The 26785-nt window shown below is 47.3% G+C and overlaps 10 protein-coding genes across 10 annotated transcripts; 7 read left to right on the top strand and 3 right to left on the bottom strand.

Moving 5' to 3' along the window:
* Window positions 1–274: 274 nt before the first annotated feature.
* Window positions 275–3466, top strand: HD556DRAFT_1507256 (FAT domain-containing protein; the record flags this gene model as incomplete). The annotated part of the gene is made up of 12 exons (XM_041309048.1): window positions 275–310; window positions 367–850; window positions 1428–1441; window positions 1644–1655; window positions 2006–2157; window positions 2206–2316; window positions 2417–2540; window positions 2604–2657; window positions 2740–2875; window positions 2911–3092; window positions 3135–3320; window positions 3362–3466. The coding sequence occupies 12 exons, from the start codon at window positions 275–277 to the stop codon at window positions 3464–3466; spliced, it is 1596 nt and encodes a 531-aa protein (XP_041153855.1).
* Window positions 3467–4422: 956 nt separating this feature from the next.
* Window positions 4423–4641, top strand: HD556DRAFT_1248340 (uncharacterized protein; the record flags this gene model as incomplete). The annotated part of the gene is made up of 1 exon (XM_041298766.1): window positions 4423–4641. The coding sequence occupies one exon, from the start codon at window positions 4423–4425 to the stop codon at window positions 4639–4641; it is 219 nt and encodes a 72-aa protein (XP_041153856.1).
* A 1082-nt stretch (window positions 4642–5723) lies between these two features.
* On the top strand, window positions 5724–6293 carry HD556DRAFT_1449784 (uncharacterized protein; the record flags this gene model as incomplete). Its single annotated transcript, XM_041307647.1, has 2 exons — window positions 5724–5742; window positions 5806–6293. 2 exons carry the CDS (start codon window positions 5724–5726, stop codon window positions 6291–6293), a joined length of 507 nt encoding a protein of 168 aa, XP_041153857.1.
* Window positions 6294–8605: 2312 nt separating this feature from the next.
* On the top strand, window positions 8606–10165 carry HD556DRAFT_1449785 (uncharacterized protein; the record flags this gene model as incomplete). The annotated part of the gene is made up of 9 exons (XM_041307648.1): window positions 8606–8769; window positions 8821–8964; window positions 9008–9116; window positions 9163–9294; window positions 9333–9354; window positions 9401–9543; window positions 9599–9790; window positions 9840–9994; window positions 10045–10165. The coding sequence occupies 9 exons, from the start codon at window positions 8606–8608 to the stop codon at window positions 10163–10165; spliced, it is 1182 nt and encodes a 393-aa protein (XP_041153858.1).
* A 3157-nt stretch (window positions 10166–13322) lies between these two features.
* Window positions 13323–13694, top strand: HD556DRAFT_1195305 (uncharacterized protein; the record flags this gene model as incomplete). The annotated part of the gene is made up of 1 exon (XM_041296265.1): window positions 13323–13694. A coding segment is annotated over one exon (372 nt), but the record flags the coding sequence as incomplete, so codon positions are not given.
* A 1538-nt stretch (window positions 13695–15232) lies between these two features.
* HD556DRAFT_1449788 (P-loop containing nucleoside triphosphate hydrolase protein) lies at window positions 15233–16946 on the top strand (the record flags this gene model as incomplete). The annotated part of the gene is made up of 9 exons (XM_041307649.1): window positions 15233–15496; window positions 15549–15755; window positions 15887–15914; window positions 15971–16067; window positions 16119–16254; window positions 16300–16358; window positions 16437–16532; window positions 16582–16675; window positions 16728–16946. 9 exons carry the CDS (start codon window positions 15233–15235, stop codon window positions 16944–16946), a joined length of 1200 nt encoding a protein of 399 aa, XP_041153860.1.
* Window positions 16947–17764: 818 nt separating this feature from the next.
* Window positions 17765–20950, bottom strand: HD556DRAFT_1449789 (uncharacterized protein; the record flags this gene model as incomplete). Its single annotated transcript, XM_041307650.1, has 7 exons — window positions 17765–18904; window positions 18958–19466; window positions 19514–20142; window positions 20197–20284; window positions 20340–20695; window positions 20755–20803; window positions 20860–20950. 7 exons carry the CDS (start codon window positions 20948–20950, stop codon window positions 17765–17767), a joined length of 2862 nt encoding a protein of 953 aa, XP_041153861.1.
* A 1086-nt stretch (window positions 20951–22036) lies between these two features.
* Window positions 22037–22897, bottom strand: HD556DRAFT_1248396 (uncharacterized protein; the record flags this gene model as incomplete). Its single annotated transcript, XM_041298770.1, has 1 exon — window positions 22037–22897. One exon carries the CDS (start codon window positions 22895–22897, stop codon window positions 22037–22039), a length of 861 nt encoding a protein of 286 aa, XP_041153862.1.
* Window positions 22898–23313: 416 nt separating this feature from the next.
* Window positions 23314–24321, bottom strand: HD556DRAFT_1434775 (uncharacterized protein; the record flags this gene model as incomplete). Its single annotated transcript, XM_041305363.1, has 1 exon — window positions 23314–24321. One exon carries the CDS (start codon window positions 24319–24321, stop codon window positions 23314–23316), a length of 1008 nt encoding a protein of 335 aa, XP_041153863.1.
* Window positions 24322–25920: 1599 nt separating this feature from the next.
* HD556DRAFT_1449791 (uncharacterized protein) lies at window positions 25921–26644 on the top strand (the record flags this gene model as incomplete). The annotated part of the gene is made up of 2 exons (XM_041307651.1): window positions 25921–26285; window positions 26338–26644. The coding sequence occupies 2 exons, from the start codon at window positions 25921–25923 to the stop codon at window positions 26642–26644; spliced, it is 672 nt and encodes a 223-aa protein (XP_041153864.1).
* Between the last annotated feature and the right edge of the window lie 141 nt (window positions 26645–26785).

A 26785-nucleotide genomic window follows, 5' to 3' on the forward strand; every position in this document is an offset into this window, starting at 1 on the left:
CGCCTGATTTGATCATATCACTGACCCCTACGCAGGGACCTACTGAAGTTGTGCTTATTCCCTACATTGGAGAAACTGCGTTGACGGAGGAATGGGATCACGTTTTTGAGAAGATGGAGTCGATGATCGCTACACATCCCGAGGCAATCTTAGCATCAATCTGTCTTAGTATGAGAACACCAACGCTACGCTTCTCCTCCACTCAACTCAATCACGACGGAGACACTTGGAGTATTTCATTTGGTTGAAAGGCGAGAAAGATAAACCAATCGACATGCGGAATGGCAAGCCGGAGCACAGGGTGCATGGCGTAAGTTCTCACTATCGTTCTACGCAACGAATCACTCAAATGATCATCATGTTCAGACTTTAGTGCCTGAACTGCACATGGACAACATAACGAGGATATTCGACCTAGGGTTAGCAAAGATGAAAGACCTCTTCCTCGAATTCCAGAAAGAACGTGATCCTGCCGTCAATAGTTCTGCTCTAGAAAATTTCGTTTCCGAACTGTTCCCCATTGAGTGGGATCTTAGCGCGCTGGGAGTCATGTCTGCAGTGGATCTCACTGCCCACTTGTGTTATGTCGGTTGGCATGCGGTTTGTTTCAGGGATGCGAAGCATTCCCGTGATTCGTCTTATGTCCCCTCGGAATCAGAGGACAATAGCTCCGTCTCTGGGGCAAATAACACCAACAATGATCAACCTACCAGTGCAAGCACCCCAAAAACCCCTCGTGTTCCCTCCGAGGACGTATTCAGAATGATTATGGTAGGTCCCAGCAAGTCCAATTCTACTGTGACACCCGTGGCGGGTACCAGCACCAAACCCTTGAACATTGCTGCGACGAGTACGTCCAAACCTTCGAAGGCCAAGACCAAGCCTCGCCGCAACAAAGGTTCAAACAAGTGTACAAAACATTAGTGCGCTTCAAGCTTCATATACCAAGTCTGGGGGCGTCTCACAATGCAAGTTCATCATGTTGATTTTCAATATCTTGTTTCACGCTTTTCATGTTTTCTCAACGAGGTCCATGTTCATCGCATTTCCAGTGTTACTCACTCCTACCGTAATCGATAGACAGTGATGATCATGATCTCATAGTTGCATTTCCTTCTACTAGTAATAGTACCTCTACGTTGTATAACTCGAATCAGAAAACTTTTCCACGTGCTATTACACACATGTAGTAGGAGGCCTAGATAAACCCACAAGCTCTGCACTTATTCTCGACAGTATCATGATACGGTCAGTACTAATGGTAGTGGTCATTTGGGTCATAAATTATTGTTTTTGCCAGTGGCCGATCATGTGGTCACGTCACGCTTGAACCAGTTGTCACCTGCATCGTGTCACAATGATGTCCGGCTGACTGGGAGGAAAGGTTAATAATTTCTAGTGGCGTATCTTGCCTGAGGTACTGCCAGTACTTGCAATCACGGTGAGTCGGATGATCATCATGATGGCATACTAATACTACTACTACACTACTAGTAGTACCGTTGAACTTTAAACTCAAGACTCCGAGGCCTCGACTATGATTGTGGGAATTTTCCATTCATAGTCGTGATGAAAGTTGCATACTAATTGTAGTCGACTCACTACCAGTGACTCACAGACTTTCAAGTTGACCCCGATCATAGTTGAGCGCTGAGGTGAGTGATAATTCTAACGTGTGTGTGACATGCAAGTTGTCTAACAAAGTAGCAGCTACTATGCTACGATGATGCATTTCTTCGCACACCTCCGAGTCCGCCTGACGATAGTTGATATCCCAGTGCTGCGGCTGCTCGACATAAGCCATTCATCACTACCTACCAGTACTGGAAGTGAGAATTTGTCCTTAGCTATCTCGTTTACCACTGATCATCTCCTTGTCAGTGCGACTGCAGGCCAATGAGAGTCGAAACTGTTCAATGCAACATTTATATCCTGCTGGACAGGACTCTATATGATCAGTATCAAGTGAATCTTCCTTGTACTCATAACCAATTCATGCTAACAGTACGGCGTCAGCAAGCATGAGGAATGGTACGAGCGCCTGGGCAGATGGCAAGAGGCACTTAACACGTACGAGAAGAAAGCTCAAGAGGATCCAGACTTACTCGAGCCAGAGTTAACATCCTTTGTTGGAGAAGGATATGGCCAGTCTCACAAGTGAGTTAGGTCTTGTACCCGAGTTTACTGTGTACTAACATAGGGCAGCACTCTTGTTCGCGCACAGGTGCTCTCGGAGCTGGAGGAGATTATTGTGTATAAACAGTATGCAGATCAAACCGACCACCAGGCAGCAATGCAAAAGACTTGGATGAAGAGGTGCGTCTTCAAGACTTGTGCAATACTTGCCCTTACCCTTCACAAGACCGCAAGGCTGTCAACCAGATGTCAAAACCTGACAATGGATTCTGCAAGTTAGAGCCCTTGTCCTCAACCCAGAAGATGATCCTGTTATGTGGATCAAATTTGCGAACCTTTGCTGCAAGTCAGACCGTATGGTATTGACAGAGAAGACGATCAATTCATTGCTTTCACCGGAAAGGGTGCGTGAATGACAATGTTCTTACATTACAATGATTCCATTTCTGTTTTGTTTTCAACTACAGCATCTCCGAGACGACCAGCACTTGAAAGCTCCTCTAAACATACATAACTCAAATGTATGTGGTCCACCGGCGCTCGTGAGGAAAACCTCAACTTCTTGTGGCAATTCTCTCTGCAAGCCTTGCAAGGGATTTGCAGGTGGAAACTAAGGATCACTCACAAAGATCTGGTGTTGGTAAAGCTAAGCTGGAAGAACTCTCACGTCTTCTCGCTCGTTGTTACTTTAAACAGGGGCAATGGCAAGTAGAACTGAAGGAAGATCGGGGCCCTGTACGTGCGTTAATCCTAGTCACATCTCTTACTCACTAGCTGGTCAGCGGAACGTCAAAGACATACTGCATTCGTACCTTCTGGCAACCCACTATGATCCTAATTGGTATAAGGCCTGGCGTACATGGGCGCTAGCTAATTTCGAGGTCATTGGCCATCTCGAGAGTCAAAAGGAAAGCATGGCTGCCAACATCCCCGGGAGTGGGCTTGCTGCCCACACCGTGCAGGCTGTTTAAGGTCAATTTATTCTTTCCAAAGTTCAGGTTCCTGCTCACTCTGAAATAGGGTTCTTTCGCTCGATCGGCCTCCGAAATGAGAACACTTTACAAGATACTCTTAGGTTGCTCACGCTGTGGTTCAAGTTTGGCACACACGACTATGTCAGTCAGGCCATGGCCAACGGCTTCTCCATGGTTGAGGTTGATATGTGGTTGGAAGTCATTCCTCAGGTGAGCGAAAATTAGCATTTCTTGTTGAAATGTTTCCTTAGATCATTGCCTGCATCCAAACTCCAAGCATCAATGTGCGGCGAAATATCAACAACCTTCTTACCGAAGTCAGAAAGTACCACCCCAGGCTCTCATATATCCTTTGACTGTAGCTTCCAAGTCCTCTAGCCCATCTGGGAAGAATGCAGCACCTGAAATCGCGAAGTACAAATGTGCAATGGCCTCATGTTGCTAGATGTTTTATTAAAGAGGTCGACTTTGCTTACGTCTGGTTACGCTTGAGAGTGACCTCGACGAGGATGACGTTATAGCGGAATGGAAGGGTGATACTAAGGCTTTCTTAGATATTACCCCACCCCGTCTACTATCATTGAGGTATAGGTTGAGTCTTATCACCTCAGGATCGTCGATCGTCGATCGTCCTTCATACTCACAGATACAGATTGCCATCCATCTACAGTTGAGATTGAAACCTGCCATGTACCGTCCACAGTAAGCGGTGTGTAAAGCACGCGCATTATTTACACCTCTCACCTCTTTCATTACAGACCAAGGCACATTCGGTGTTGATTTCTGATTGGCAAAGACCTTCGCTCTGTTGACAGAACAGGTAAGCTTTTCCGCGTGCATGTTGCGCCCGTTCTAAGATTATACCTAGGCAGATCTGATTCATTTGCCGTCTTCACTCCCGACGGCATAAAGGTGTTCACATCAAATTAAGCTCTAATTGGTCAGAAACGTTCGAAGTTGATGTGGTATACCCATTTGCCATTTATTGAGATATATCTTCCACTGAATAGCATGTTAGCCGATTGGAACCAACCCAAACAATCCAGGAATCTTGGACGTTATACCATTAATTTACGTGGTATTGAACCTTCCAGGCCGCCAAACAGGTAATTGAGCGTGCCTCTGAAAAGCATTCACGATAAGCCGGCTTCGAATTGCTGGTGAGACAGAGGAATCATGACGATCGATTCAGACTTCTCAATGATTGAAATAAAAAACACGTCGAATGTTCTTTGCCCCTAAGTAATTCCAGTCTAAGCATGCCTTCGGTCAACTTGACTTTTCCTTCCAGGTTCTAAAATGTGGCCTTCGCATGTCCTTCTTCACTTGCCTTGCCCTTCGCAGTGTGATTCATGCACGACCCGTGCTTGCAGTGTCCTCGAGACAGACCTTGGCGCTCCGTGCGAACTACTCGGCAGCGGCCGGTTTGTCGAAGGAATCCATACAGACACGCATACTAGACGTACTAAAGGGCTTCGAGAAAGTGGACATAGTCAAGGTCAGTATATTTTCTCCAATGTCACTTTATTGACTGTACTCCATATCAACTCCCGACTTCATGGATGATCTTGGTTAGATGCAGTTGAGGTGGTTTGACAGTAGGGGAGGTACGTGTCTATGTCTGTATTCACAGAGAACTATATCAACATGTACCACTTCAACAGGAGTTTGTCATGGACTCGGAGATTCCGGAGGCGGAAGTTGATAAGATCAAAACCGTACAGCAAGGTTGACAGCATCTTAGCAACACCGCCGTAGGACAGAACACAAAGGTCAGTCAGTATAATTGTCATTTGACTTTACCTGAAGCACAATTCTACTAGCATCTTTCCTCTGAAGAAACACGTCCTAGTGGATATTGTGGGATAACTAGGTGAGTATATCGCAGCCGTGAGGGATCTATCCTAACATATGAACACCATTAGCAACGTCTGCACAAGACGAATGTTACGTCGCCCAATCTTTCGATGGAACACATGTAGATATCTTTTGCACTCTCCAAGATCGATTAAGCAGTGAATGATAATCATGTTCCCTATGCGCATGTTCAAGATTCGACGGGAGTGAGTGTTGGAAAAGCAACCCATCTGCCACGCCCTCATACTCACAGGTGACTATACAATCAAATACTAGACCCCAGTCAGCGTCTTGCAGTGTCACAGTCACTCGATTGTTTGTTTCATAAAAGTTTCATAAGGCCTTTAAACCTTGTAGAATCATGATAAATGATTCAAGAACCGAGGATTGGAGGTTTGGGGTCTTGCAACCTCAGACTATCCGATTTATCATCAGGGACTTGTATTTCCGTTGTTCGAGGCTCGAGCCGAGGGCCTGTTCAGTAGGCAACGATAAAGTCTCGATTCAGTGGCAGGCATCACTGGCAGATCAGAGTGCTGGAAAGCTCCGAACACGTTCATTAAAATTGAACATGGATATGACATAAGTACCTCGAGGTGCGGACATGCACTATGATATGTAATGTTATGGCCACCATGAAGGTGAGATTTAAATGCTTCTCGCGCCGCCGAATAACGATTGCACTCGGACTCCCTTCAAGTGCTGCTGTCCCAGTTTGTGTTGAGTACTATCACCTGAACGGCGTAGCACTCAGACATGCCCCCACTGCATACTAGTACGTTTTCCTCTGTTGTGTCCCACTCGAAGTCATTATTGACGATTGCAACGTACTAACTAGAAAGCAACAGCAGTCACATAAGTCTCGATGATATCAAGTTTTATGATCCTGCACGTAGGACTAAAGCGCAGCGCACTGCGAGGCAAACTTTCACAGTAGCCGCTCAGGCTGCAGCGGATAGCGCGTCGTTCTGTTATTACCGGCCTCCATCAGTTCCATCCCGGCAGTCTTCATCAAATGTAGCACTTCCATCGAGCTCTCCATCCGTGTCGCCATCACAATCTCTTCCGCCTCCTCTTGTTCCTCCCGTTTCTCCTCCCCATCCTGTTCCTTCTGTTCCTCCTGTTTCTCCCACTCCCGATCCTCCTTCTCCTCCTACGATACTGCCATCTCCTCTACCCACATCCTTGCCATCCCCTGCATCAGTCACGGTAGCTGCAGTATTGCCAGGTGTTGCTGTGGCCAAGAAGGCTGCCAATTTGGACGAGGTCTTTGAGGATATATGGAAACATTGCATAAATTTTGTTGTCTCTGAGTCAGATGGATAGTATAACTATACTAACAGTGCAGTACTAGTGACTCAGACTGCATTCTGGTGGTGCTAGTAGACAATTCAGTGATGCTTCAGTTCACCTCGTGAACATCAGTCGGAGCCCTCTCAGAGTTTAAAAATGTCGTCGATTTTGCATCCCTATTTGACATTCCCAAATATGTTTAGCTTGAACACTGTGGCTGTTACCGACTGATAACCATGACTGTCAGATAGTCAACACTTCCGGTACTGAGCTTGGTGAAATTTGAGGTGGGACCTGAACTAGCAGCGTCATTTGAGTAGTATTTGAAGGAATCGAAAGATAGTACTAGTCCTCAAACTGCCACCGCTGTCTCAAGCCTGAGAATTATTTGCGACTCGAACTTCCTGCACGTGACATTCTACTGATCCTTCCGGAGTCAGGTATGTACTAGTATTTCCTCGATGGTTTGCCCTTCAAGTTACTTTTTGATCACTTGTTCCCGGAGGTAGAAAGACAACTGCTCAAGGTTAAGGTCTGTCTCTGTACACTCATGCTACTTGGCACGAGTTTCACCTGCAACTGGAATCTAGGTATTTGGCCGTGGGCAGCGATGCGATAGGTGCACTCATGGAACACGTTTCAACGGAGATTCTTACGCATAGTACGCAACGAACCATGCAGAATAGACCGTGGGTCCTGTACCATCTGAAAACCGGGTTCCGTTCTTGCTCTGGGCTGGTGTTACTGTGGTGTACTCATTCCTAGCATCATGGTCACATGTATTGTCGTGGGTGTCCGGTATGGCCAGAACGTTGGTATCACAATTCTAGGTGAGGCACAACTCCTTCACAATGACCGGTGCTTGAACATCAGACTCTAGTCATTGTCTTCTCATGTATGTTTAGCTTCATTGGATGTGAGAGTGCCGGCCGCACAAACATTCATCCTGTGGCATCTATCGTTGAGTGCATCTTGGAACATGTGATTCTATACTGACATCTATCTCAGAAGGTAGTACTTCTCGACTAATCTTTGTGGTATTGGCAAAGGGCAATGATACTCAGTTCAGAGAGGCGAGTTCTCGAATTCGTCATCAGGAATGCTTGCTTTGGGTATGTATCATGCTTCTCTGAACTACTGCTGATATGACTGACCGGCACCATCATGTCCATCTTCATGGCCGCGTTTACATTGTTTTCTCGACTGCATATCCATGCATCGATGATCTCTCCTACACCACTTGCGACCTGATGCACGATCTTGAAGGGTGGGTTCTTATTCATGAAACTCTACCTTTCATTGCATGCTATTGACCAAATCAACAGGCAGTTGGAGTTGCGGTCTCATCATCGAACCTTCCATCCCACCATCATCAGGGTATCCAATAGGTTTGTGTATTGCGGCTGTGATTTTGGTTGTTGCGGAGCTTACTATCGTCCCGCTGAAATATTGTGTTTGGGTTCCATAGGTTTCTCTGTATATTACCTCAAAACGAAACCTTACAAATTAGATATTCAGGAACCTTAATGCCATTAGCATCGGTTTCATTATGAGTGAGGAACACTTCGAAGCTATTGTATACTTCTAATGTTGTCTCCCTTGAAGATTCATGCACCTATCCATTGGCTATGTTCTTCGGCTTGACGATCGCTTTCTTCTGGCACAGAATGCAAGTATCTTTGCCGACTGCACTTTGATAAATTCACAGGTTGTTCAGGTCCTTCACCCACTATGAGATGTATTGCTTCGCCGTAGTTGCTGGGTTCATTACTGGCGAGGGCTTGGGTGGCATCGTGAATGCGGTGTTGACGGTCATGGGAGTCTCTGGTGCTGTATACGGAACGACATTTGGCTGCTGTAACTGGTCACGGTGGGCGTTCGGTTCATCATTCCGAGTCAAGTATAAGTTAGGGCTTACTCTGTTACAGTCATCGTTTCACTCAGTATTCCTGGTATCAATACCTTCGCACACCAGAGATTTCATGACAATTTCGGTACTGTCGTTCCGATCTTATTCTCCTAGTAATGACTCAACTGACCTGACTTCATGCAGTCAGTTATCTCCAGCCTGTCAAACCTATTAGTAAGACCTACTACGTTATGATACCATGTTTCGAGGGGTGAGCCTCGCTTAGTTACACCCACACTCGTATCCTCATTTGGGATTGCCCTATAAGTCTCGACAATTTAGTGAGTGTTATATATAATGGTCTGGCAGGCAGGGGTTTTTTTACTTACCCGCATCTTCTCTGCAGCTGCTCTCTTCACCATAACTCTTTAATATCTACTCCTCGTTGCTCTCTATTCTTGTTGTTTCATCGTGACTTGACATTATCACTTCTGCCATGTCTGCGTCAGAGCCTGACAGTGGGGCATTGCCGCACGCCCTCGCACTTCCAGACATCTCTGGGGCAGTACCTACCTCCTCAGAGGCCAGGGCCAAACGCCGCATCGCCGCATTGGAAGATGAATTACAGACGATGAAGCAAGAAAAAGGAACGAAGCAGAGGTTCGTCGCATGCCATCTTCCTCGCTGTCTCTTCCTCATAGATGCTCGCAGAAAGACTACATACTACGTCGCCCAAGGCAGGGCAGTTCGCCGAATGACCGTCCTTTATACTGGCTTAGAAGATTTGATCGCTGAGAATGATCACAGATACGAGCAAGCCATGGTGGATGATGACATGGTAGAAGGCACCACAGAGTAAGTCTTTTTTTTTAACAACATATTTGATTCTATTATTCAGACAAGATCACCTGCAGCGCGGCTACCTTGTGCTCGCACAGACTCTGCCATGGATACATTCTAAGCTTGCAGAACTTGATGCCGACGAAGCTGAAGATATGTTAAAAAAGGTTCGTGTTCTCAATACTTTCACGCTGCATACTCATACTTTCATAGATCAAAAGAGGAGCCGATGCGGCCCGTGGCGACAATACATCCACTCTAAAGGATCTCGTCGCCGCCTGGGTCAATCAGGATTTTCGACCATCCTCTTTACTCAGGTCTAACGACAAATACTTGCGCGGCTTTGTACACGATATCTGTGGGGATGTTGCTCTGCCCTGCAGAGTGGGATTGGACTGATGACTGGTAAGTAATTACCTTCATGAAACTAATACATGACGCTGAAGCCTAGGCAGCATGAAGGCTGGCATCCGCGACAGAACATCAGACTTCATTGTATCAGAAAATTCTTGGCCGGTATTTGTGTACGAGAATTACTCGCTCGATGAGAACAACCTCGAACAGGGTCTCTTTATGTCCAAGATCCTCGTTCAGGTCAGTACATCATGATCGTGTTGTACTAGCTTACTCAAACTTATTACGGTGCTAGGCTTTCAAAGCTGTATTTACGTCTCCATCTTCTGCAAGAGAAGCTGATGGCGATGGTGATGGAGCCGACATCCTCGAAAATAACCGATGCGCCAGGCGGGCATTAAATCAGGTCAAGGTTAAAATGTGTGTTGCCTCGATCATCAACATGAGGAAGGTCACCCCTCACTCCATCGCTTATGTTGTCTGTCAAGTGAGTACAATGATTATTTACCATCAATGTCTGGCTTAGAATCGTTTAGGTTCGTTTTGCGCTATCCAGCATCTCATCATGGCGCACCATTGATGGTGACTTCAATTATGAAGTATTTTGGAACAACATCGTTGATTTCTTCGAGGATGTTCCTGGCCCTGTCGCACAACGAAGGGTGAGCAAACTACTCGAATGGTGGACTAGGTAATAAGTCCTGTGGTCTGCTATGTATCATATCTAACATCACTGTTTAGGAAGATTTTTGGAAAAAATCATCGAGAAGATCTAACACCGGAAGTTGTATCCAAGATGTCCGTTACAGCACTAGCCGAGCAGAGAAAGAGGCTGGAGGATGCTGCTTTTGACTCGGATTAACTTGACCCTGACATTATCTATCCGATGTAATGTTTTTAATGCAATCATAAATGTTACATTCATTGTTATACTTCGAGATCGCAAATGGGAAGGAATGATTTTCAGTGATGATGATAGACTTTTTAATGTGCAATCTACTGCAATATTTGTTGCACCTTTCAATTCTATCAAATCAGAGATGCTTTGTAGGTGACACAACTCGGGCAGACATCAGTATATTCAATTGCACCTAAGCGGATCATGCAATTCCATCTTCGTAGTGTTCAGTCTCCAAGTGACAGATCATTTTGCCACACCCAGTTTGATGTATCCAGTGTACCAGTGGAACGAAGCAATGATTGTTGTCACCATTATTTGTATATACTGATGCTGATTAGTATGAAATGACTTGCCCTGCGAACGCAATCGTAGAATCGTGCAACTTCATATAGATTTTTGCTAGGCTTCCTAGCAGAGAAATTTCTGGTGGTATTCAGAACAGGCGTGAATTATCATCTGGATTTGTCGAGGCTGATCAGTACGAAACAACTTGCTGTGCGAACGCAATCCCAGAATCGTGCAACTTCGTATGAATTCCTGCCAGGCTTCCTGGCAGAGAAAATTTCTGGTTGTATTCCGAACAGGCATGAATTTAGTGGTTTAGGGCATCGTGCTTAGCGCTTGCCCTGTCTTTAAAATGGGCTGATATAGTATGCTTTGTACAAAGTAATCAGCAGTGTCAGACTTGTGCGAAGTAATTACCAGTGTCAGAACGATACATTACAAATGTTTCCAGAACAGCGCGACCAAATGTCTGAGCTATTTGCTGTGTATCAATTCTGTGCGATCGCTATGTCGTTGCTCAGACACATAAATATATATCTATATATTCAAATTGGGTACCTTCGTTGGTAAATGTCCTATGGGCTGGTATGTATTTTGATGTGTGAACACGCACCATAGTTTCTTGCTGCCCCCACATTTGCGATAGTTCCTGCACACATGAAACGCACCTCTTGCGTTACAGGTTTGAGTTGCACAGAATTAAATTGAGGATGGAGCACGATCGCCAAAAAATGTCGAATGTAGCAGACTGCCAATATCTGGCTGGAATATGCAACCACCCTGTGACTGTGTGAATCGGGTATCACAAGCAAGATTACAGTCGAAGCCCTCTTATCCCATAGCCCTGGTAACCCATACTCCCATATACTCCATAGTTTTTTCAAGTTACCAAGTTGGAATGCGGGGGATTTCAACCCATAACCCATAACTCTCTAATACTCCATAATCCATACCCTTCATGACATAAAACCCATACAATCTACTAGTGTATTTTTGGTACATTTGTATCCCAACCCTAATTTGTAGAGCGCCAATGCGCCACAAGCACTGTATATATTCTCTTGCCCACCAAATCAAAACAAACCATGGCATTAAAGTCACTTGATATCCTCAAAAAAGGCCTGAAAATCCTCAAAAATCGAGTCAAAGTGAGGAAAGAGACTCTTCAGGCTCAACTAGCTGCAAGGAAGTCAATCTCACCACAAGATGAGAGTTGGCTCGATGATGATGCCAATCTGGTGGATGAGCAGCAGGCCTTAGAAGTACTTGAGGATGCCTCAGACTATGAGAGGGGTTTCGAGAGACTGGATGAGGCACAGAAGGGTGCTGTGAGGAATTTACGAGAGGCTGCAGGTGATCTCAGCAAGGTGGTAGGGAGCAAGCGAAAATGTATGTGTGTCTCTTGTCATGCTTGTTGCAGGAACTGACTAGATTAAAGGGTCAGAATGCAAGCAAAGCGAACCCAATAAGAAGAAAGACAGTCCCTCACTGGTTTTCACCAAGAAAGAGAATGCAACACTCAGCCAGCGCATCGAAATTTTGGATTGGTACCATGCTAATGGTGAAAATCAGTCCAAAACTGCGAAACACTTCAATGCAGTATATCCAAACCTCAGGATTAAGCAGCCCCTGGTCTCTGCATGGGTCAAGGAGGAAGCAAAATGGCGAGAAGAATGGGTGCATGCAGGAATCACAGCACACACAGGAAAACGGGCTCGTCAAACACAGCACCCTGAAGTGACTGAAATGATGGACCTTTGGGTATCGAAGGCGATGTCAGATAACCTCCTTCTTACTGGTGAGGTCCTGCGTCAGAAATGGACAAGATTTGCAGACCTGGTGGGCATTCCAAAGGATGAGCGTCTCAACTTAAGTGATGGTTGGTTGGCTCGCTTCAAAGCACGAAATGGCTTGAAGCAATTCAAACGTCATGGTGAAGCTGCATCCATGGACCCAGAAACAGCCAAAAGGGAGCAACATTGTATCCGAGAACTTATTGCCAAGCATGGTTACGAGCTATGAGATATATTCAACATGGATGAGACTGGATTATTCTATGTGTACGCACCATATCCATTCCCTTGGTTCCAATCACACTTATTTGAGAGACAGGATGCCCCCCGATCAAGGTCTTGCCAACAAGAAGTCTTCGGGGGTCAAAGGTAGAAAGGTTAGACTGACCTATGTCCTCACATCAAATGCGGATGGATCTGAGAAACTGCCACCCCTTATTATTGGGAAAGCAAAGAAGCCTCGAGCCTTTCGAAACCAAATGGGTGCACAGCTTGGCTTCTATTACCGGAACAACGCAAAGGCTTGGATGACGACGACACTATATCAGGAATGGATTCAGCAATGGGATCATGATTTGGGAGTAAAAAACCGCAAGATTCTCCTTCTACAAGACAACTTCTCTGGTCATATCGTCCCTCATGGTCTTCGGAACATCCAGGTTGAGAATTTTCAACCAAATCTCACAGCACATGTCCAGCCAATGGATCAGGGTATAATTCGATGCTTCAAGGCTCATTATCGTGCAAGATACATTCGACGCGCAATTGACATTTACGATGGAGGTGTCACTGCCTCCGAAATATATGACATCAACCAACTACAAGCTATGCGACTTGCTGACATTGCTTGGCGTGACGTGGATACCACAACTATCAGACACTGCTGGCGTAAAGCAGGTATCCTGCCTACTACAGACTCTCCCAGTGTACTAGCTCAGCCCATAATTCCAATCTCGTCACTCTGTAACATTGATGTTACTGATCTGAATCAAGATCCTGTTGCAAATGCAGAGAATGAAGTCAGAAATGCTCTCAACAATCTGCAGGCAACTGGTGTGCTTCGGCCGAGGAACAGAATGGACATCGAGGCCCTACTCAACCCACCTGAGGAGTCGTGGATAATGGAGGAGACAAGAGATGAAGAAATCTGTCAGGCTGTGTTAGCAGCAAGAAATGTTCAGGAGGAAGGGCCCATCAATGGTGGGGATGATGATGTTGAGGATGACTCACCACTCGAACCCTATCCAACACATCGCGAGGTGTTTCAGGCAGCATCCATCATCAACAGGTATATTGAGCATCTTGACAATCCCCTTGCACGCAAGCTCGAAGCAATTTTAGCCTCTTTCGGACGTCAAATACATTCAGAGGAATCCAGGTCAATGTCTTCCACTCACCTCACTGATTATTTCACTCGTACATGATGGAGGACGAGTACACAGATCTCTTCACACTCATCCACCAGCTGGGCCTCAAAAAGATTCGAGGCTTCGCCGAGGCTGCCAATCGTAGCCATTCTCAGTTCTTTTCTCGCACTCTTACACCAGCCGGGCCTCAAAATGATTCGAGGCTGCCAATTGTAGCTACTTTCAGCTTTTCAGTTAATTTCGTTCGCTCTTGGACTCTACTTGGTTAGAATTGGTGTTTTCCTGATGTTCATACTATATCCCAAATGCACAGTACGAATTTTTTCAGACTTTTAATTGCATTTTTCAATCTATTTTTAATGAAATTCTCAAAGCCCATACTCTCTCATAAGCCATAGCCTGGAGCCATGACCGAGGAGTATGGGATAAGAGGGCTTCGACTGTATATACAATCTCAGCTATCGTAGGTTGAGTGCAAACTGCTGAACAACACCGGAAGCACACAGTGAGCCGAACACATTGATGACGGATGCAATATAGAGTAGTCACAAGAGTCCGTGCGAAGGACATCGTGGATGTCTCAGTCGGCCTAGACAAATGTCCGCCACATAGGAATCGAGTGCCTTGTAGGCAACCAACTGAAAAGGCTGTCGAACTCCAACTCGCGTTTTCTCATTATACAATCAAATATGAAGAACAGACACTCACAAACAGGGTGAACCGTTTCGGCTTTCACATGAAGTGGTCTGTGCCAACTAATATTCACACGACTGAAGTAATGTATACCAATCATGGGCGGCAACGTCTGTGCCGATGTTGATAATTCTAGACTACAATTAACTTCCTTAGCCTGAGTTTCGTATTTCTTTTGCGTTAAAATCCACTTAGAGGATAGTGTCTCGAACGCACCAGGACTTGATTGGTCATCTTCGAAACGCATCCTTCCTACATAAGGTTACATATTTCCATGTCAAACCCCCCGCCACATTTGTGAGCATTGGTGCGATTGATATCAATATATGGTATAATATAGTATTTTAATATGTTCATCAGTTCACTGATGTCAACAATCTTACCCAGTTGACAATGGAACGATTCGTCGGTCATTCTCAACACCTTTATGCGGCGGGGCAAGATCCTTCGTCAGAGCTCGCATTTGTTCGTTTCGTGTTAGCTGGCAGGGTTGGCCCGACTGCAGACGAGGAAACCGACCGGTACTAGTACTTAGTTGTCATAGACACGTGTGCTATGAGGTTTGCAACGAGCACTTGGGTACTGGTACTATACAACCAGCTAACCAGCTACACTGGGAAAAATGAGCATTTGTATCTCCAAGGGCATAGGGAATGGGCAAAACATCAGTTGCGAAGGAGATCGCGCGCAGACTAGAAGCAGATGTGCCCGTGTATGCTTGTGAGTGAGTTATTTTGTGCTCTGATGCTTTTCTGACCCACCCACTTTTGTTGCTACTCGAAATCGTCAAAACATCAATCAGCCGTACATTATATCGACCTCTCCCCGCTCGCATCTCAGCCCATTCAAACCCTCGGTGCACTCTTTCGCCACCTCTTTGCGCTAGCACGATGGCACAGCCCCACCGTCCTCGTCTCGACAGAGTCTGTGCTGCAGAGGTCGAGCACGCGGATTCTTTCCGCCAGCGACATGTAACGGAGCTCTTCCTCATGCAATTTAGCTCCAACGCATGCCTTGCACCATCCAACTTCCGTGGTATCGTGCTCCTCGCCACAGCAGAAAGCCAGACTAGCGCGCACTCGCTACTACATACGCCGCATGGCTTCAAGGATGCCGCTTCCATTCCTCCGGCGGAAAGGGAGGCGCGGAAGGAGGTGGGTTCGTCCTTCATTATTGGTACCTTTTGAGTAGAAACGACTTGAACAGATTCTCGCTAGTGTTGTGTCACGCCGGCTTGCCATGGCCAAGGAACCACTGTCATTTGTTGTCGACGAATCCGACCCACCTGAGTACGCTCGACTTGCAGTAGGGATGGAGGGCTATTCTCCTGTAGACCTGCGCGACCTTGTCACATGGACGGTACAGGTCGCCGTTGGGCGGGCGGTGTCAGAAGTGGGCGTGGGCGTTGAAAAAGTGAGCATCATTTGATGCGCATGTTTCACTATCTGACGATGGTTCGGGAAAGTCGCACTTTCGGCGAAAGATTTTGTGGAGGCCCAAGAGGGATTTGTGCCTCTCACTGAGGGGATGTGCCCTTACAAAAGTCGGATGTAGAGTGGGCTGACATCGGCGGTGCGTGCTTCTCTTCGAGAATATCTATCGTCGGTTCATTAATTGTGGCGGCGCAGGCTTGAGGGACATCAAGCTCGCATTGAGGGAAACCCTAGAGTGGCCGACGAAGTATGCTCAATTATTCAAGCAGTCACCATCGAGGTTGAGGTCTTGGTGCGTTTATAATACTCTCTGTTGTGGATCCAACTTACGGAAGGAATGCAGGCTACTCTTATACGGCTATCCTGGTTGCGGAAAAACGCTACTTGCGTCAGCCGTCGCGAAAGAGTGCGGGTTGAACTTCATCAGCATCAAGGGTTCAGAGCTGTTGAATACATATATCGGACAGAGTGAAAAATCAGTGCGTATGTAGAATGTTGTCCAAGTAAATACTCACTCTCTTTAGGTGAGAGATATTTTCGATCGTGCGTCGGCCGCAAAACCCTGTGTACTCTTTTTCGACCAGTTTGACTCGATTGTACCAAAGAGGCAAGTTTATGTTTATGTACTCTATCTGCTATATACATAAATGTTGGTCTGCAGAGGACACGACAGCACGGGCGTGACGGACCGTGTGGTAAATCAGATGCTAACCCAGATGGATGGGCTCGATGGAGTCTATGTCCTCGCTGCAACGAGGTGGGTTATGTTCATTGACCACATCGTCTGATTGTTGATCTTCCGCAAGTCGACCAGACCTCATCGACTCCGCACTACTTCGTCCCGGTTGGCTTGATAAATCCTTGCTATGCGACCTGCTTGGTATCGAGGACCGAAAAGAGGTCAGTGCCCCACTGTATTTCATATACCACATTGTCGTGTGCACCTGTTCAGATTTTGGTTGCAGTATCCCGGAAGCTAACGCTTGCACCCTCTGTTGACTTTGATCAACTTTCAAGTATCACTGAGGGCTTCTCGGGTGTGGATTTAGATTTACAGGCTCTCGTGTACAACGCACATCTGGAAGTAGTGCATGCTGCTATAGATGCTGAGAAGGCAGATGGTGGTGGTGGTGGTGATGTCGAGGCGGGAGGTGGGCGTGGGGCTGACTGATGAGGTCCCGGTGAAGTATGTGGTGCTGGGCGCTGGGAAGGATGCAGCAAAAGCTGCGTCTAAGGCAGACAACGAAAATGCAACGACGAGTAAGAAACTGCGCTCGTGCTGGCACAGATGGATATTTACGATTGATATTTTTTCTAGCTGCAATAATTAAGGCATCGAAGTCTGGGGGGGGGGGGACAGCAGGGTCGTTGTGACGCCCAAAAAGGTCTGTTTTTTCCCCTCTTCTCGTATAGATCCCTCTAATGACTGCTGTTTTCTGCAGCACGAGATCTATCAAGAGCATCTATTGAAATTGCTCAAGACGACAAGGCCGTCTGTTTCGCGCGAGGAACATGTAAGGCTGGGGAGAATGCGAGCGTCTTCTTTTCCACCAAGTGTCAATATTTATTCATCATGGGCAAACTAGATATCGAGAGTTTGTGTCAGATCGAGGTGGTGGATGATGGGCACTATGTCTGCCTTTAGGAGGAGGTATCGGGATTTCACTCCAACGATGTGCCGATACGCCAACTGCATGCCCGCTGTTTTCAACCTGTTGTTCCCTAAAGTAGGGTCTTGCATATCGTGACTGCTTCGAGAGATAACACTCTCAATCAGTGTTGGAGAATCTCGACGGGGATCCTATGGCCAAGTGCTTGTTGCAAACCCCATAGCACACGTGTCTATGACAACTAAGTAGATAGTCTATATTATAGTACATTGTACAAGCACAATAGTCTGCACAACACGCCTCACACCAAGGTAAGGTGTCGTTACATATGTATTGATATGCAGAACATGAAATGCGATGCGAAAAAGTTGTCTGTTTATTAAGCGCGGCTCTTGCCCTTGCCCTGCTTCCCCAGTGGTACATAGTCGTCATCGTCTTCTGGGCGAGAATGCGCCTTGCGTGAGTTGCCCCCATGAGAACGGGATTTGCTTCTTTTGCTTAGTCCCGCAACGAGTGACGGTTTCTTGCCTCGCTCACTGGTACGAGACTTCTTTGTGAACTTTGTATCGTCTTGAGTCGACGAAGCTTTGCGCTTGGGGTTGCTAACAACACGAGACGGGCCAGAGGCGACAATGGACGGGGCAGCGACATCAACGGGGAAGGTGCCGTCATCGTCATTGTTGTCAACAATACCCTGCGTAAGGGTAGACACATTAGTTGGTAGGTCATCGGTAGCGGTGGATGTGAGGGCGGCAGATGCACGAGATTTTTGGGAGATGACGTCTCGATGGGGAAGGTCATGACGAGATGGCGGTTGCACATCGCCCTCGGGAACCTCACTGGTTGCTGCCACGGCGGTCAAGACAGAGGTGATCTTGAATTTCTCCGAGGGCGTATACCACGTGTCATCAGGAGACGTCGAGGGGAGTGTCATTTGGTGAGGTAATTGGGTTGTTGGGGCGCCGTCAGCGGGTGCTAAGGAGAAAAACTCGTGCTGTGATGCAACATCTGTGTCGATTTGGGAACCGACATCTGAACTTTGCCCATCGCCCTCTCCATCCTTTGCGTCGGCCTCAGCTCCAGATTGAATCATCTCCTGGAGAATAGGGATCACGTCTTCATAGGTAACACCATCAGTCGTGCACATTTGCGAGAGGAGATGCTGGTTTGGGTCGTAATGACTGAAAATAAGCTCTCTTAGTTTATCCACCGAGCCAGTCCAGCATTGGAAATAATCGCTGAAGAGGCAGGCAATATTGTCTTGCCATAGCCCGTGGAGCTTCATCGACGAAATCTTCCACTTCGCAGAAGATTTCCACTGATCCGGGTTCCACCACATCTTGTCCAACTCAAGGGGCGCGAATTCTGCATCCAATCTCTGGACACCAGGAGCACGGAAGACAACCATGATGATAAGTAGGACAAAGAAGAAAGATTCGAGATCGTCGCGAATCCCGTGTTCGATACCCGGCTGGCCCAAGCCCAACATCAGACGGACTGAGACAAAAGCAGCGTTGCCCTGCAAAAGTGTATGAATTAGCGTTGGATGCGACTTCAACGAAATCTACTTACTGTTCTCTCCACCGATTCAACATTCACATCGCGAGGCCATGGATTGAATATGGACCAAGGATTTTTGTGCCTTGCGGAGGCAGATTTACTAACTCTCTTGGTGTCCCAGTCTGAATCAACATCTGTTGTCGTTTCTCGGTAGTCAGGGGCATCCCTGCCCGCTGCTTGCATACGATGCGTGCCACCACGCAAGGGAGGAAGAGATAGTGGAGGAGAACTGGGTGCTGTTGTTAGCGAAGAGGCAAGGGAGGGGGGAAAGGGAGGGGAGGAGGGGGAGGAGTGGGGGGCAGTGTATTCGCTACTTGGTGCTGATACAGGGAACCCTCTCCTATTTCCAAGACGCTCCGAAACTTTCTCGATATCCTTACACTGGGCAAAGCCCCAATCTCCAAGCACGCCGCCTATCTCCCGTCCAAGAGTACCATCTGAGCCGTCGGTCTTGATATACAAGTTGCCGATATGTATATCGCGGTGCAACACGCCAAACCGTTGATACGCGTCTCGGTGCGCTTCAGAAAACGAATCAGTAAAGACAATAAGGAAGATTTTCGCATACCTTTGATACAATCCAATAATGCCTGAGCCAATCCCGCCCTGGTCTTAAATTGTGTGATCAGCTTGATGGAGGCGTCTTTCATCAATAGTCTGAGGTGCATCCGATCCTGAAACTCGCCATTCTGAAGGGCAGTGGCGACTTGAGCTGTCGTGAGAGGACCCAGACGTGCCGCGGCTGTGGAAGAGTAGCGGTCCTCGCCCACCACATATTCTTCGTGGATTGTAGGAACGTTATCGATACCGCTGATAATGCGCAAGATTTGCCCTTCTGTGAGATTTCGACTCACATTATGCCAAGTGTCCTTGGCAATATATGCGATATGTGTGGAAATATGTCGAATCCGACGAACTACAGATCCACGGCCAAACATGTTATCTGCTACATGAAGTAGCATTTCTATCTTGTATTCTCTGGGAAACGGAGATTGCCGGGAACGCCCACTTGCGGGTTGCGCCTGCAGGGCCATGTACCGTGGTGGAAAGTGGGGTGCTGTATGACAACTGGTATCGTATCCCACCAGATCAAGGGTCCCGTATGCTAGAGAATACGCTACACGAGCGAAGTATTTCCAACCAGTTGGACCATTGATTGAGAATGACGTGACACGCATCAAGCCACCGCGATCAAATCTACGTGAAGGACTTGTCAATATTGAAACGATACATGATTGATGCAGCTCAAACCTGTAGACAACCATATCGTACTTAGCGAATCCAAGAGCGAGAACGAAGTTTCGATTGTCCTGAGAAGCAAATATAATGGAAGACTTGACTGCGAACCCAGTGTAAGCCCGACACTTTCACGATAACCATAGATGACTTCATACCGCTGATCTGATTCAAAATTTCGGTAAAGCCAACAGAAGCATACCTTTTTGATTTCATTTCACCAACACTCCGCACACATCTCCAGTCGGCGGCCATGCCTTGGTCGATTAGTGTAAGGTCAGGTTTTCTTTGTGCTTCATGGCCAGTGAGCACGGTTGTGCTATACCTGGCCGTCCAGTACCTGCTAAGTGGGCCAGCACCCATTGCCTGACCACAGCCCAGTGCAACATCGTTGAAGAATATACAGAATTCACCCTCCAAGCTCTGGTGCCATTGGGTCAAATCTGGGCATCTAGCCCAACGGCCTTTAGTTAGGTCAAATAAGTGGTTTTCTAAGATATATCTTTCTGCATGTCTGCTCATCGGATCAGTTATGACAGCTGTCCTGGCCAATACAGCAGACTGCATGCTTACTGCCATACATCATGCATGCCCGTGACCGGGAACAATTCTTCAATATATTCTGGAAATATGGTGAGCCTTTCACTCTGGTTCAAATGTCTTTGCAGGGAAACTCACCCGGTCCCATGATTTCAATTTTTTTGGTGCTCACACCTTCTTTCACCAGCTTATCATAGCGTTCTGCAACATAAAAAGCAGTACCTTTCATTGGGTATGACGATACCTGGTATGTACAGATGCGCAAATGCCAAAGGTAAGCTAGGTTGATACAACAATCGTTATCATCTGAACTGAGTGAGACCCACGTTTAAACCGACTTTGGTGGCATGAGAGACAAGCTATGCGATGACGAAACCCCGACAGCAATCAACAAATACAGCCTGGCCCAAAGTAAGTAGACCACTCACTTTTTCAGTCGCCATTCTTCAACTTTGTCCCACTGTAAGCCTGTTAGCAGAACGTTCTTGCATTAATCGCATCGATTCCGCTTGCCCACTGCCAACAGCCAAATATGGGATTACACGTATGACTCTACCCCATTTTGCGATACCAGCAGCCGGAGCACCAATCGCATGCCTCTGCATGTTGTTCTCTTCTCGGTTAATCGATTTCTCACACCTTATCTCCCTCCAATGCGTGTTGTCAAGCTTCTAGGCTCTGTTGGAAACATTTGAAACGTCCCATCAGATGAACTCTTGGGCAACTCTTTATGTAAGATGTCAAGACTCAACAGGGATGTTTGGCTGCTATATTGAAGCTTCTTGCGCTGGCAGCATGCAACGACATTCAAACACCAACGTCCACGTATCCTATTACCGGTCAAGTGAACAGTGTTTGTGTACGAGGACCTGCAGAACTTCGGTACCCACGGGTAAGACACCAGCCACTATAGTACACTAGTACTCGTCATCAATTTCTGCATCATAGCACACTTACTTCGACTATTCGCGAGATACAAGAAGATGTAACAGGAGGACGAAGAAGATCCCAGAGACTTGGACGAAGATGAATTCAGTGCATTGGAAACCCTCCACAAGGTTGCTTCGATCTCACTCGCAGTTTCTGTTCTGTTGACTTTCTTTGCAGGACCTCAAGTTGTCGATGGGTTCACAATCGACCGAGACCTTGTCAAGACTTCGGCACGTAGTTCTGAAGCCTGACTATGAGCAACTTTGGGCACGGCATATATTCACTGCGTTACTTACTAGTAGGTTCATAATACGAGCGGGTGCTAGCACAGAAGTAATGAATGTATTAATCAGGTTCCAGGTCAGATATACTACTCAGGGAAAGTTCAATCCTCCTCCGAGTCGGTCGCATCTTCTTCACCAGACCGATCAAACATGAGCAGGGTGACTTTTTGCCTCTGGCGAGGGTTGATGGCGATCATTGGGCCTCCTTTTGCTTCGCCAGGAAGCGTAGTCCATCCTTTGGTATGCTTGGCACCTGTTGCCCACATACGGTCTGCACATGTGTACGGCACCCATGCAAGCTTGTCAAATTCTACCTTGAGCGCGCCTCTGGTCTTCTTCAGAGATGGGGGTTGTAGAGTATCGATAAGAGCCATGTAACGCTGGTAGTAGGTGCAATTGGGGAAGTTTTGACCACTAGCATTTTGCGTAGCCTCAGTGGAGGAGGGCATGGGGAAAATGCGGTTAAAGTGTTTCTCCCACTGCTCTGTCGAGCATCTGTAGTATTGCGCTTGTTGGAAGGGGAGAGCAGGGGTCATCAGCAACTCTGGACGTGCGAGGTCGATGCGCCTGTGGACAGGAATGGAAAGGTATGAACCGGCCTGCTTGGATTTCCTGTTAGGAGCCTTTTCGATGACGTCAAAGCAGAACTGCTCATAGATGTTGGCAACTTTCTGATTGATAGCAATTTCAAGCATCTGCGCATCATCCTCTGCCCCATCAACTTCTTGTTCCTCGCCCCCGTGCAGGGCATTCAGGTCCACATCCCTGCCCGCCAAACGTAACACGGGTTTGACACAAACACCCTGGATCCGAGTGGCAAGGTGCATGGGCTGGCGGTCCGGGTCTCGTAAATCATCGACATCCCTTGTCTTGCGGCTGCGGTTTTGCGTCCTTTGTTTATTCGAGGGTTTCTTGCTCTGTGATATGATACTCGAATCAAAGGCCGCCTTGATCTCATCCATGGATTTCCTGTGATAAACGGAAGTCATCGACTCTGGCTCGAACTTCCTCTGTATCAGCAGGCGTAGAAATCCATTACGTCCTGCGTTCATGACGATGTCGCACAGGAAGTAAGTGCCACTGTCGTATAAAAGAGGAATGATGGGGGAGTCTTCATTATCGGGATCTTCCAGCGCATGGCGGGCACAACTCTCGAGTAAGCTCTCCCATCCAAATCCCTCAGCGGGACGGGTGAAGCAAGCATTGAGTATGTAAATGCATATCGCCGCCAAGCCCAATACAGGTTCCAGAGTACGCGCTTTGGCATCAGCTTCGGCCAAGTTCCTGAGCACTATATGTACTGCGGCCAGGCGATAATATATGAAGAGCCTAGGACAAAGTATGAGCTCGGTGTATAGAATGACATGCAGGTGCGTTCTCACCACCAAACTCGTCTTTTAATTACAACCACGGCGCGCTTAATCAGTTCTTCAGGGAGAGTAGACAAAGCATGAATGGCCTTATCCAGCGGGACTCGAATCTCCAAGCGCGCGCAGCCATCACGACCATCCACACCTTTCTCTTCCCCAGCGCATTCGAAGTATATTTGGCTTATCGAATCCAAGTCAGCTAGGACCTTCCGTTCCTTCTTCTTTTCTAAAAGCTCCTCAGGTTTTCTTCGGCGAAACACCCCTGGTATTAATTGGTAAGAGGCGTTCTTCTCAGTGCAGTATGCCTGAACATAGGAAACGTCGTCTGCAAGATCTGTCGTGGTGGCACGGAAGCCGGCAAGTTCCTTCATCTGCAAGGTGCGGTCAAGATGGAATTTGTCTTTCCTTGTCGTGAGGCTAGAAATCTTTTCCAGGGGTGCGGCTGGCATGAGGTGGCTCAGGAGCTCCTCGTGACAAGACTCGCGCCAGGTGACAACATGCCCCTCTGCCCCGATGGTCAGAGCGACGTCAACGAGCCAGTCGCGAGGATCCAAAGCGTCAATATTTACATGCTCGAACATGTCTTGGAAAGCGAAGTGTCTTTCAACATCATCCTCCCCATTATGCATAGTGCTTCCTTTTGTTCCTCTCAACTCGTGGACGAAATAGGCGTCCTTAAAAGTACTCTTCTGCTCCCCAAGTTTAGCAAGGAATATTTCAGCAACTCGTTCCAATCTGTCCGGAGGGATATCAAGGCTGCCGAATGCGAGCCCCCCACTGCAAGTCTTGGAGTGTGTGAACGCAGCGGCATAGGAAGTTGGTAAGCGGTCTCGAAACTCTGGCACGACCTCTATCAGTGTAGGACGGAGGCAACGATCGTAAATGAGGGCTAAATCCTCTTGAGATACGTGGACGTCGTCGTTAAGCTGGGCTGCGCTGTAGAGGCGAGGAAAAAATATTCTGACAACATGCCTTTGCTGGACTTTGCCCAACGGCACGTTGGGAATTTTATGCATGGGGACAAAGGTACTTGTGTCGGCGTCCTGGTCTCTTGGTCAGCATGCGCAGCCAACAATCGACAGTGAATTGTCTCACCTCAGACTCGTATGCGATACCCCTTGCATGATTGTCTTTTTGGAGTGTCTCTTTGAAAGGTGGAATAGGCCATACTCCCAGAGCACTAGTATAAGGCAATGTACGAGACACTCCGATTGCAGAGTCAAGGTCCCGAGTGATCCTCGTTGGAGGCAAAGGGGGAAGACCCTGAAGACAGTTTAAAGTGACACACTGGTCGGTTTCCTCGTCTGCAGTCGGGCCAACCCTGCCAGCTAACACGAAACGAACAAATGCGAGCTCTGACGAAGGATCTTGCCCCGCCGCATAAAGGTGTTGAGAATGACCGACGAATCGTTCCATTGTCAGCTGGGTAAGATTGTTGATCTCGTTGGGGTATTGCATGGCTTGCTGGTGAATACTTCGGATGGGAAACAGAGGGGGGATGAGGTGGCGCAATGAGACTTGAAGCTTGAACTTCCAGTGCGATCTGGGTTCTGACCCCTGCGTTTGCTTTGAATGGTGTTAACCGCTTGGTGACTGTCATGGGTACCACAAGCGGTAAACGTCAACTCCGTCAGCTTCGACGCACTAAGCTGCTCATACATTAGGGTCCGGAACGCAAGTTACTTGCTTGCCGAGGTCTCCGCCATTTCGTAAGAAGCGCGAGAACAACTTTAACAGAGCGCTCCCGCATCTGCATAGCCTCTTGTCCCTCACAGCTCAGTGGATGTGTTATGCAAGTGCCACCTCAGTTTGCAGCAAACAAAGCAATCCGTATTTATTACACCTGCCTGCCTCAGTCGTTAATCCTTCATACACTTTATGTATGTCACAGCTCGTATATATTTACATAAGGGGGTTCGCTCCGTGCTTATATATATTAGAAAGTATATTACTAACTCCGCCCGATAGCCTAGCTTAGCGCGGTCCACAACTGCATCACATCCAGATCTCGCTTCAACATGGTAAGTAATACATATCTTAGCGCATATTATTTACCAACAACAGGACTTTATTTTCTAATTCGCTTCTGATCTAGTAAGCTTGGCCAGATCCCCATCTCTCGTTGGAGGACTGGCTTGCATACAAGCTCCGAATATTACATAATGTAGGTGTAGGCTATTCGGTTATTCAGTTATTCATACCATACTTATTCTCCCTACTTCGTACACTAGCCACCACGTCTTATGCATCAACATCAACAACATTATCCAAATGGAGTACATATGTAATCAGTTTACCATGGTAATACGTGGGCGTCCGGGACGGCCTCTGTGCATGGCATGGGTCAGATCTCAGATCTCGGATCTCGGTCCAAAGTCACCGAGCCAATTTGTGTAGGCTTCTAGCCGATTGAACACCCACCGAAAGGACCGCTTGACGAGCACTCAACAAATCTTGTGAACTCAAGATCTGACATCTTGCTTATGCGTGCAATAGCCAATGTCTTCTGGTTCGGAACTCCACCGCAAAACATGAGTATGACTTACGTGAAAGGCGAGTTACTTTAAATTCCTCCTGCCCATATTGAATTCTCCTAGCAGCTCATTAGTATTCTAATGTCAGTGAGTGGCCAGGTCCCCCACCAATGTTTCATCGCCAAACTTCCGGCGGAAACTCTATCCAAAATATTCATGCTAGTCGTACATGGCTCCCTCAAACGACGTGAAACATACGAGATTGCCCCTCAAAGTGCCACGATGCCGGATTCACTAGCATTAGTGAACCGGCACTGGAGGAGAGCGGCCCTCTCTCACACCAGCCTATGGTCGACGCTCACCGTTGATCTCTACAAAATGGTCTCCAATAAATCCGGAGTCGGCTGGACATGGTTGGCCACCATGATCAGACGGTCAGGAAGATCCTCGGTAGATATCACGATCAAAGCTCAACAAGGAGCAGCGTCTGGTTGTGAAGGACGGAGGTAAGTTGCGTATCGTTGTAGCCTACACCTGTCTAAACATGTCTGCCTTTAGGAGGAGGTGTCGGGATTTCACTCCAACGATGTGCCGTTACGCCGACTGCATGCCCGCTGTTTTCAACCTGTTGTTCCCGGAGATGTACAGATGGCGTTCCCTGGATATAGTCAGCGATACTTGGATGCCACTTTGTAGTGCCCTTTATCTTCTCAATGACCGCAGGACAGAGGGCTCTGGAGCTCATCGCCTCGAGTCTATAAAACTCGTAAGAACCAACGACACCCTTTCTTTCTTCTGGAATTTCTGTCCGAGGTTCATTCAGACAGTCGAGGGGACCCCATTCGCCGCTCTTATGGTTAGTTAGGGTTAGTTAGTTAGGGTTAGTTAGGGTTAGTTAGGGTTAGTTAGGGTTAGTTAGGGTTAGTTAGGGTTAGTTAGGGTTAGTTAGGGTTAGTTAGGGTTAGTTAGGGTTAGTTAGGGTTAGTTAGGGTTAGTTAGGGTTAGT

Source organism: Suillus plorans (assembly GCF_016647745.1).
Source record: "Suillus plorans strain S12 chromosome Unknown HD556scaffold_93, whole genome shotgun sequence".
NCBI classification, from domain to species: Eukaryota; Fungi; Basidiomycota; class Agaricomycetes; order Boletales; family Suillaceae; genus Suillus; species Suillus plorans.